General features: G+C 43.8%; 1 protein-coding gene across 1 annotated transcript in view; it reads left to right on the top strand.

Annotated features, from left to right (window-relative positions):
* Window positions 1–1,619: 1,619 nt before the first annotated feature.
* LOC134980779 (scavenger receptor cysteine-rich type 1 protein M130-like) overlaps window positions 1,620–12,516 on the top strand; it is a 101,879-nt gene continuing 90,982 nt past the window's right edge. Inside the window, exons 1-2 of the mRNA XM_063947746.1 lie at window positions 1,620–1,803; window positions 6,763–7,074. Of these exons, the coding sequence (XP_063803816.1) occupies window positions 1,692–1,803; window positions 6,763–7,074 (424 nt within the window). The 5' untranslated portion in view covers window positions 1,620–1,691. The remainder of the gene's footprint in view (window positions 1,804–6,762; window positions 7,075–12,516) is intronic.

Below are 12,516 nucleotides of genomic sequence, written 5' to 3'. Positions count from 1 at the left end.
TCACGGTTGTACATATAAAGGAGTGTTAATAATTTGGTATAGAGATGTAAATTTGAGATGTCTTAATGTAAGTAAATATTAATCCATGGTTCTTGGCGTTATCCGGGGAACACCCATAGCAGATACGGTTAATGTTAATGAGCACACCCAAATCCTTACCCATTACTGATTTTCCAAGAATTACCCCATTTCATTTATAGACTGCATGTTTGTTTTTGATCCTAAAATGCATAACTTTACATTTCTCAGTCGTAAACCTCATACTCCACTTAGATGCCCAATCTTCCAGTTTAAATAAGTTGTTCTGTAGCGAGTCTACATCCTGATCCGAATTATCTTACACAGTTAAGTGTCATTTGCAAAAGTGGATGCTTTGATCTCAAGTCCGTTTCCTATGTCATTTATGAATACGCTAAACAGAAGAGGTCCTAGTACAGACCCTTGAGGTGCACGACTTAACACTTTAGCCCAACTAGAAAATGTTTCATTGACCACCACTCTCTCTTCCCTTTTTTCCCAACCAGTTTTTGACCCAATTACAAATACAGCTTCCTACACCAAGCTCACTTAATGTATAAATCAATCTCGTGTAAGGCACTGTGTCAAAGGCTTTAGCAATATCTAAAAATACCACATCCACAGCATTTCCCAGGTCTAAGTTCTCACTCATGTCTTCATAGAAACTAATTAAGTTTGTTTGACATGACCTATCCCTAGCAAACCCATGCTGGTTCCTACCCATCTTGTAGCACCCAAAGTACTCCTGAGTGCTAACCCTTAATATACCTTCCAATATTTTCCCCACTATAGAAGTCAGACTTACCTGTCTGTAGTTGCCAGGATGAGTCTTACTTCTCTTTCTGAATAAAGGTAATACATCTGCTATTCGCCAGTCCCTTGGTACTGTGCCTGATGTGATCGAATTTTTGAAAATGAATTATAGGGGCCTTGCTATTTCTGAGCCTAGGTCCATTAGAACCCTTGTGTGTAGTTCATCAGGCCACAGAGATTTATAATTCTACTTAGTCGCTTACAGACTTCATCTTCTCTCAAACAAGTAATTTGTAAAGGGACATCATCAATTCTGTTGTTATGTAATAAGCCCACCATTTTTCCCTCTCTAGTATATACTGACAAAAAAATGTATTTATTTATTTTGTAATCTTTGTCTTCATTTATCAATTCGCCTAATTCACTTTTTAAGGGTCCTATGTTGTCTTTTTTTTTACCTTTTTCCATTGATATACTTCAAAAACATTTTAGGATTTGTTTTTTGCTTTCCTTAGCAATTTGCATTTCATTTTCTATTTCAGCAGCTCTGATTTCCCTTTTGCACTTTTTGTTACATTCTTTGTAGTAGTGGAAAGACTCCACATTCCGGTCAGATTTAAACGCTTTAAATGCTTGCCTCTTTTTGTATTAAAAAGTGTTATTGTCGGTGACTGTACACATAGTAATATCATTCTGTTCTGTCTCCAAATGCAGATAGCAAACTGCTGCGGCTGGCTGGTGGCCCCAGTAGGTGTGTCGGTAGAGTGGAAGTCTATCACCAAGGAGAGTGGGGAACAGTCTGTGATCAAAACTGGGGCACAGGCACTGCTGATGTTGTTTGTAGACAACTAAATTGTGGTAATTCCTTAGGTATAACAACATCGGCTACAACATATGGGCCAGGAACCGGGAGGATCTGGATGGCTATCAGCTATTGCTCTGGAAAGAAACTTGCTCTGTGGCATTGTGTTATTACTGAATGGGGAAAGAACAACTGTGATCATAAAGATGATGTTACTGTGTTCTGCTCAGGTACAGTGTGATATATAATACTACTAGTATAGCGTCTGTGGCTCAGGTCCTGTGTGATATATAATACTACTAGTATAGTGTCTGTGGCTCAGGTACTGTGTGATATATAATACTACTAGTATAGCGTCTGTGGCTCAGGTACTGTGTGATATATATTACTACTAGTATAGCGTCTGTGGCTCAGGTACTGTGTGATATATATTACTACTAGTATAGCGTCTGTGGCTCAGGTACTGTGTGATATATAATACTACTAGTATAGCGCCTGTGGCTCAGGTACTGTATGATATATAATACTACTAGTATAGCGTCTGTGGCTCAGGTACTGTGTGATATATATTACTACTAGTATAGCGTCTGTGGCTCAGGTACTGTATGATATATAATACTACTAGTATAGCGACTGTGGCTCAGGTACTGTATGATATATATTACTACTAGTATAGCATCTGTGGCTCAGGTACTGTATGATATATATTACTACTAGTATAGCGTCTGTGGCTCCGGTACTGTGTGATATATATACATACATACATACTAGTATAGCGTCTGTGGCTAAGATACTGTGTGATATATATTACTACTAGTATAGCGTTTGTGGCTCAGGTACTGTGTGATATATATTACTACTAGTATAGCGTCTGTGGCTCAGGTACTGTGTGATATATATTACTACTAGTATAGCGACTGTGGCTCAGGTACTGTGTGATATATAATACTACTAGTATAGCGTCTGTGGCTCAGGTACTGTGTGATATATATTACTACCAGTATAGCGTCTGTGGCTCAGGTACTGTGTGATATATAATACTACTAGTATTGCGTCTGTGACTCAGGTACTGTGTTATATATAATACTACTAGTATAGCGTCCGTGGCTCAGGTACTGTGTGATATATATTACTACTAGTATAGCGTCTGTGGCTCAGGTACTGTGTGTATATATTACTACTAGTATAGCATCTGTGGCTCAGGTACTGTGTGATATATATTACTATTAGTATAGCGTCTGTGGCTCAGGTACTGTGTGATATATATTACTACTAGTATTGCGTCTGTGACTCAGGTACTGTGTGATATATATTACTACTAGTTTAGCGTCTGTGGCTCAGGTACTGTGTGATATATATTACTACTAGTATAGCGTCTGTGGCTCAGGTACTGTGTGATATATATTACTACTAGTATAGCGTCTGTGACTCAGGTACTGTGTGATACATATTACTACTAGTATTGCGTCTGTGACTCAGGTACTGTGTGATATATATTACTACTAGTTTAGCGTCTGTGGCTCAGGTACTGTGTGATATATATTACTACTAGTATAGCGTCTGTGACTCAGGTACTGTATGATATACAGTTTGATATACTGACCAAGTAGCTGCTCGGCAAAGCTGAAATGCCGAGACACCCCGGGCAGCCGCCCAGGAAGAACCGACTTTACGAGTAGAGTGGGCCTTAACAGAATTGTCGAAAATGGGGCTCTTTCGATAAAAAAACCCATGTCAAATTGGATTCGACAATTCAATACATTTTCGACAAAAAATCTGTTGGATCCGTTTCGACATTTAACTTTGACAGTCGAATGTATTTTAAATAAGATTCATCATCCCTAATAGCCTCAATCATATGTTGCACCCCTCATAAGTCAGTTGCTTTATTTGGGCAAGTGTACGCTTTTTAGGGTACAGAGTTGGGGTGAGAGGCACAGCTGTGGGATTTGAATCCCCAGATTATTAAAAACTGTTGCTCCTTCCCAGTATGGGATATATTTGTATAAATTAAATACACGTTATAGTACACATTACTGAGGCCACCCCTGGGGGTTCTGCCCCAGAAGTCTAAGAAGTATAGGGGGTCATTCCGTGTTGATTGCTCGCTAGCAGTTTTTAGCAGTCGTGCAAACGCTAAGCCGCCGCCCTCTGGGAGTGTATTTTATCTTAGCAGAAGCGCGAACGAAAGGATCGCAGAGCGACTAAAAAAATAAAATGTGCAGTTTCAGAGTAGCTCCAAACCTACTCAGCGCTTGCGATCACTTCAGACTGTTCAGTTCCGGATTTGACGTCACAAACACGCCCTGCGTTCGCCCAGCCACGCCTGCGTTTTTCCTGGCACGCCTGCGTTTTTTCGAACACTCCCTGAAAACGGTCAGTTGACACCCAGAAACGCCCTCTTCCTGTCAATCACTCTGCGGCCAGCAGTGCGACTGAAAAGCTTCGCTAGAACTTGTGTGAAAATGCATTGGCCGTTGTGAAAGTACGTAGCGCGTGCGCATTGCGCCGCATACACATGCGCAGAAGTGCCTTTTTTTGCATCATCGCTGCGCAGTGAACATTTTCAGGTAGCGATCAACTCGGAATGACCACCATAGTTTTAAGGATGGTATAGACTCCCCGGGAGAATACACACTATATAGACATGGTAATGTGAGATATACAGACTTACACACACAGGAAAATGTCAGACACAGTTTCCCCCAGAGTACCTTCAGAGAGTCACAGAGTATAAGGAGCCAGCTACACAGCGCCCCAGTAGGCAGTTAATATAACAAACGGCCGGCGCTTACTGAGTAACCTTAACAGGATAAACAGTTCTTATAATCACACTCCCCCCCCTGTGTATAACCCCCTAGTATCGTAGAGGACAGCTGGAGTTACGTGGAGGGCAGCGCTCCCTGTCAGCGTTCTGATGCTGTGATCTGCAGGGAGAAAATGGCGCTGGTGAGTGCGGGATCCGCACTGAGAAGCTCCGCCCCCTGTAATGGCGCGTCTTCCCGCACTTAGAGATTATACTGGCCTGAGGTAATTTCTGCAGCAAACAGCGGGTTAGACCCTAAAAGCTACGTTTGACCAGTGTAGGGTATTGTATTGGCCCAGGACGCCCCTCACAGTGCCTAACACAGTGTGTCCGCTAAGCCTTCCGGAGCGCAGGCTGTCAGAGCTGCGCTCCCACCCTTGTGCAGCCATTCCCGCCGGCGACCCGGGGTGCCGGCGTCATACTCACCACTCTTCATTCTTCTGGCTGTGTTAGGGGATGGCGGCTGTGCTGCGGGAGTGAGCGGTCGCCTCGTGGGCTTGCGATCAACACCCTCAGGAGCTCAGTGTCCTGTCAGGGGAGACAGAGAACCATTAACTTCTAGAGTTGGTCTCTTAGAATATAATAAAACTAGAAAAACTCCTATGGAGCTCCCCTAGCTGTGACCGGCTCCTCCGGGCACATTTTCTAAACTGAGTCTGGTAGGAGGGGCATAGAGGGAGGAGCCAGCCCACACTATCAAACTCTTAAAGTGCCCATGGCTCCCAAGGGACCTGTCTATACACCATGGTACTAAATGGAACCCCAGCATCCTCTAGGACGTAAGAGAAAGTTATTGCTTTGTACAATGCGGTATAGGGTGATCTTCAGGTTGCCGACTGTCGGGATCCCGGCGCACAGTATACCGGCGCCGGAATCCCAACAGCCGGCATACCAACAGTTTTTATCCCTCGTGGGGGTCCGTGACCCCCCTGGAGGGAGAATAAATAGCGTGGCGAGCACAACGAGCCTGCAAGGGGCTCATTTGCGCTCGCCACGCTGTCAGTATGCCAGCGGTCGGGCTTCCGGCGCCGGTATGCTGGTTGCCGGGAGCCCGGCCGCCGGCATACCATACTACACCCGCGGTATAACATGGCGCCATAGAATTTGAGCCTTTTTTCATGGCACCACTTGGCCAAATGTTTCTTATTGAGGACTTCAGAAAAAATTCTCATTGGGTTACCTGTCCTCCTTAGGGTCAGATATGTTGTGCGGGACTGATTGTCCACATTTGCCTATAACATTGACCACAAATAATTTGATTTGGTCCTGGACCACTAATCCAAGGCAGCCCGCAAGTGTCCTGAGGAACCCAGTTTGGGAAACACTGGTATAATGCATAACCACCTTATCGTAATGCTGATGGCTTCTTATTGCAGAAGTACAACCTGTTTAGTACCATTTTTTTAATTTAATAATAACTAGTATCTGAAGACACTTGTAAACCAAGTCCATTCACATACACTACTAGGACATAAAAAGCATGGCCGGATTTAGTGGTCAGGAACAACATCGTTGGTTGCCCCCCCCCCCATCAAATCACTGCCACCTTCGTCCCCCTCATGTCGTGACCTGTCCCAATACCTCTAGAGCGCCAAAGCAGACCCACCCTCAACCCCACCCCCTCCTGTAACACAATTTATCATCCTTTGATCCCCCTCCCTCTCCCTAGCAGTTGCAAAATATAAAAAGTTGGAATGAGGGGGGGGGGGGGGATTAATCAACAGCCTCATATGGCCGTGGCACCCCTCAGTAAATGCCGCTCTTAGGCAGATGCCTCAAGTGCCTAGTGGGAAATCCACTACTGATAAAAAGGTGCTCCATTTTAGCTGGTGGAGGAACATCAGCAGGTGGTGCTGCCCACTCCTTCAAAGAGGTCTTGATACTTACTGTAGTATCTGTATGTCCCATCCACCAAACGTTATATTACTCCCTTCCCTAGATCCCCATATTGTATCATCTGTCTGCAGGCTCACCTTGTCTTCTACTTCAGTGGTTCTCAACCTCAGTCCTCAAGTACCCCCAACAGTTCATGTTTTCCAGGTCACCTAGCAGTTGAACAGGTGTATTTATTACTCACTGACACATTTTAAAAGACCCACAGATGGAGCTAATTATTTCACTTGCAGTCCTGTGAGGAGAGCTGGAAAACATGAACTGTTGGGGGTACACGAGGACTGAGTTTGAGAACCACTGTTCTACTTCTCCGACATCTGTAGCACCAATCTGTGCCTGACCAGTAGCCTCGCCTGCTGCTGCCCCCTCCCCAATACCTGTCACATAGCCAGTGTGTCTGCTGTAAATGTGTCTTACCTGGGTCCAATAAAATAATATTATATATCTAACTGCACAATTATCCTATATTCTGTTATTCTGTTCCCCACAGGACATGATATATCAGTGCGTCTGGTGGATGGAGAGAGCCGCTGTGCCGGGAGAGTGGAGGCCCTGGGGAATGACACCTGGGGCAGAGTCCTGGATGATGATTGGACGATAGATGACGCCGGGGTTGTATGCAGACAGTTGCTCTGCGGTGATGCAGATGAGGCATCTGTCACTGAGGCACCGACACATAACACCTCTATAATATGGTATACAGTTACCTGTCAGGGGAATGAGACTGCACTACAGGATTGTGTTACTGCTACGTACAACCCCACAGCTACAGGGAAGACGGGTGTTGGGGTCACCTGCTCAGGTGCAGTATAACATTCGGGGTACATCACTGTTTCCTCTATAACCTGATAACTTTGGGTGTGGATTAAAAGAGCGACAGTATAAAAGTTGACAGTCAATAGGTTGATACCATATGGTTGACGCGCATTAGGTCAACAGGGTCAAAGGTCAACATGTAAAAGGTAGACAGTATAAAAAAAGTCGACAGAGTCAAGAGGTCAATATGGAAATGGTGACACCCGATGCACACTCCATACCGGGAAAGGGGCGTGGCTTAACATAAAGGGGCATGGCCTCCTGGGAAATCCTGATTGCATCACTCCAGGGGCGTGGCCAGCATCCCCAGAGACTAGTGCCGCCACTGTCAGCTCCTCCCATGTGACTGGAGCCAATGTCACCCTGCTGCGCCCAGATCCAGTCACCGCGGAGGAGCCGGCGTGTTGGTGCCTCCCAGGCAGATCCCGCACCTCGATAGTGACGCCACTGACGATATATATATATATATATATATATATATATATATACATATACACACACACACACACACACACACACACACACACTACACAAAACCCGGCACTCCACCTAAAAACTGGAACTAGTCCTGGTGCCCTCACAACAGATGAATAGGAGATAGCAATGGTGCGGCACTCAGAGACATTTTTCGTCAGGAAATAAAACTCACGGACACGGCGGTCACTGATTCGAATCAGTGACCGCCGTGTCCGTGAGTTTTATTTCCTGACGAAAAATGTCTCTGAGTGCCGCACCATTGCTATCTCCTATATATATATATATATATATATATAGAGAGAGAGAGAGACAAGTCTGCAGCAATCTCTAGTGGAGGTATATGTGACCGTTCCAAATATATACACTTAAAGGAAGAAGAATGAGCTGCGCTGATCTGTGTCTGTAAATGACTAAAGCCCCATACACACTATGCGAGGAGAAAGTAACAGATCTCACTCAGAAGGGCCGATCAGAGCGAGATCTTCTACAATCTCGTCCAGTGTGTACACAGTGTCATTAATAAAGTCTGCTCCTGCACATCGGTAACGACCCCCTCCCTCATCTCAACATGTACAGACGAGGGAGGATAATCAGAAAATACTAACTGCACCTGGGAATAATACAGCTAGAATAACTGCACCTGGGTATAATACAGCTAGAATAACTGCACCTGGGTATAATACAGCTAGAATAACTGCACCTGGGTATAATACAGCTAGAATAACTGCACCTGGGTATAATACAGCTAGAATAACTGCACCTGGGTATAATACAGCTAGAATAACTGCACCTGGGTATAATACAGCTAGAATAACTGCACCTGGGTATAATACAGCTAGAATAACTGCACCTGGGTATAATACAGCTAGAATAACCGCACCTGGGTATAATACAGCTAGAATAACTGCACCTGGGTATAATACAGCTAGAATAACTGCACCTGGGTATAATACAGCTAGAATAACTGCACCTGGGTATAATACAGCTAGAATAACTGCACCTGGGTATAATACAGCTAGAATAACTGCACCTGGGTATAATACAGCTAGAATAACTGCACCTGGGTATAATACAGCTAGAATAACTGCACCTGGGTATAATACAGCTAGAATAACTGCACCTGGGTATAATACAGCTAGAATAACTGCACCTGGGTATAATACAGCTAGAATAACTGCACCTGGGTATAATACAGCTAGAATAACTGCACCTGGGTATAATACAGCTAGAATAACTGCACCTGGGTATAATACAGCTAGAATAACTGCACCTGGGTATAATACAGCTAGAATAACTGCACCTGGGTATAATACAGCTAGAATAACTGCACCTGGGTATAATACAGCTAGAATAACCGCACCTGGGAATAATACAGCTAGAATAACCGCACCTGGGTATAATACAGCTAGAATAACTGCACCTGGGTATAATACAGCTAGAATAACTGCACCTGGGTATAATACAGCTAGAATAACTGCACCTGGGTATAATACAGCTAGAATAACTGCACCTGGGTATAATACAGCTAGAATAACTGCACCTGGGAATAATACAGCTAGAATAACCGCACCTGGGTATAATACAGCTAGAATAACCGCACCTGGGTATAATACAGCTAGAATAACTGCACCTGGGAATAATACAGCTAGAATAACTGCACCTGGGTATAATACAGCTAGAATAACCGCACCTGGGTATAATACAGCTAGAATAACTGCACCTGGGTATAATACAGCTAGAATAACCGCACCTGGGTATAATACAGCTTGAATAACCGCACCTGGGTATAATACAGCTAGAATAACTGCACCTGGGTATAATACAGCTAGAATAACTGCACCTGGGTATAATACAGCTAGAATAACTGCACCTGGGTATAATACAGCTAGAATAACTGCACCTGGGAATAATACAGCTAGAATAACTGCACCTGGGTATAATACAGCTAGAATAACTGCACCTGGGAATAATACAGCTAGAATAACTGCACCTGGGTATAATACAGCTAGAATAACTGCACCTGGGAATAATACAGCTAGAATAACTGCACCTGGGTATAATACAGCTAGAATAACTGCACCTGGGTATAATACAGCTAGAATAACTGCACCTGGGTATAATACAGCTAGAATAACTGCACCTGGGAATAATACAGCTAGAATAACTGCACCTGGGAATAATACAGCTAGAATAACTGCACCTGGGTATAATACAGCTAGAATAACTGCACCTGGGTATAATACAGCTAGAATAACTGCACCTGGGTATAATACAGCTAGAATAACTGCACCTGGGTATAATACAGCTAGAATAACTGCACCTGGGTATAATACAGCTAGAATAACTGCACCTGGGTATAATACAGCTAGAATAATGCACCTGGGTATAATACAGCTAGAATAACTGCACCTGGGTATAATACAGCTAGAATAACTGCACCTGGGTATAATACAGCTAGAATAACTGCACCTGGGTATAATACAGCTAGAATAACTGCACCTGGGTATAATACAGCTAGAATAACTGCACCTGGGTATAATACAGCTAGAATAACTGCACCTGGGTATAATACAGCTAGAATAACTGCACCTGGGTATAATACAGCTAGAATAACCGCACCTGGGTATAATACAGCTAGAATAACTGCACCTGGGTATAATACAGCTAGAATAACCACACCTGGGTATATAATACAGCTAGAATAACTGCACCTGGGTATAATACAGCTAGAATAACTGCACCTGGGTATAATACAGCTAGAATAACTGCACCTGGGTATAATACAGCTAGAATAACCGACAATGCAAGAAATGTATAAAGGGAAGAATAGAATTTATTATAGTCAATACTGCTAATTATAGTATCAGATAGGATCCTAAAGAACAATATTGTGCAGGTCCTCGTTAATGACAACTGCAGCATGGGCGTCGTTCCCCCAGACGCCCCCCACCACCGTCACCACCGTCGCTCCCTTCCCCTTCCCAATATCGTCAGCGGCGGGGACTCGTTTAGTGTGTATGGGGCTTAAGCAGAGACTAGAATATAAATATATAAATGTCTATACATGTATTTCATCCATATAAAGTATATTAAAAAACTAAAGACAAGCTGAATAGAGAAAGGAAGATAATATGTTGCAGTGTCTATGGTGTAAAGAAACAAAGTTCCACAATGTAGCAAAGCTAATGTGCAGCCATACCTGTACGTCCTGTATGGGGGTCATTCCGAGTTGATCGTAGCTGTGCTAAATTTACGATCATGTTCCCAGCCCAGTCCGCCCCGCATGTTAGGGCCGCCCCCCCCCCCCCCTCCGCAACAGTACAAAAGTATTGCACAGCGGTGATGCTTTTGTACTTGTTGAGTAACCCCCAGCCAGCGCAGCTCCTGAGTCTAGGCAGGAGTTGCTCGTCGCTGCCCCTGGCGCAGCGGCTGCGTGTGACGTCACGCAGCCACTGCGGCCCGCCCCCCGCATGGTCCGGCCACACCTGCGTTGGCCGGACTGCGCCCCCAAAACGGCGGCTTAACGCCACCGTGCCGCCCCCTCCCGCCTCTGCCTGACAATCAGGCAGAGGCCATCGCTAGGGAACGACAGCATTCGGCCGGCCGGCATGCGTAGGCGCACTGCAGCACCGGCGCATGCGCAATTCTGACCCGATCGCTGCGCTGCGAGCAACTGCAGCGAGCGATCGGGTTGGAATGACCCCCATAGTGAGAACAGTGCCAGGACAGCCTTAGCAGTAAATCAAGAAACCATTCTGATGCCGCATCACACATACAGGTAAATGTATTATAGCGGCACCACCCTATAACATATACAGGTAAATGTATTATAGCGGCACCACCCTATAACATATACAGGTAAATGTATTATAGCGGCACCACCCTATAACATATACAGGTAAATGTATTATAGCGGCACCACCCTATAACATATACAGGTAAATGTATTATAGCGGCACCACCCTATAACATATACAGGTAAATGTATTATAGCGGCACCACCCTATAACATATACAGGTAAATGTATTATAGCGGCACCACCCTATAACATATACAGGTAAATGTATTATAGCGGCACCACCCTATAACATATACAGGTAAATGTATTATAGCGGCACCACCCTATAACATATACAGGTAAATGTATTATAGCGGCACCACCCTATAAAATATACAGGTAAATGTATTATAGCGGCACCACCCTATAACATATACAGGTAAATGTATTATAGCGGCACCACGCTATAACATATACAGGTAAATGTATTATAGCGGCACCACCCTATAACATATACAGGTAAATGTATTATAGCGGCACCACCCTATAACATATACAGGTAAATGTATTATAGCGGCACCACCCTATAACATATACAGGTAAATGTATTATAGCGGCACCACCCTATAACATATACAGGTAAATGTATTATAGCGGCACCACCCTATAACATATACAGGTTGAGTATCCCTTATCCAAAACGCTTGGGACCAGAGGTATTTTGGATATCGGATTTTTCCGTATTTTGGAATAATTGCATACTATAATGAGATATCATGGTGATGGGACCTAAATCTAAGCACAGAATGAATTTATGTTTCATATACACCTTATACACACAGCCTGAAGGTCATTTTAGCCAATATTTTTTATAACTTTGTGCATTAAACAAAGTATGTGTACATTCACACAATTCATTTATGTTTAATATACACCTTATACACACAGCCTGAGGGTCATTTAATACAATATTTTTAATAACTTTGTGTATTAAACAAAGTTTGTGTACATTGAGCCATCAAAAAACAAAGGTTTCACTATCTCACTCTCGCTCAAAAAAGTCCGTATTTCGGAATATTCCGTATTTCGGAATATTTGGATATGGGATACTCAACCTGTACAGATAAATGTATTATAGCGGCACCACCCTATAACATATACAGGTAAATGTA

The sequence above is a fragment of the Pseudophryne corroboree genome, chromosome 12, assembly GCF_028390025.1.
Source record: "Pseudophryne corroboree isolate aPseCor3 chromosome 12, aPseCor3.hap2, whole genome shotgun sequence".
NCBI classification, from domain to species: domain Eukaryota; kingdom Metazoa; phylum Chordata; class Amphibia; order Anura; family Myobatrachidae; genus Pseudophryne; species Pseudophryne corroboree.
This window is presented reverse-complemented; position numbering and strand designations above follow the sequence as displayed.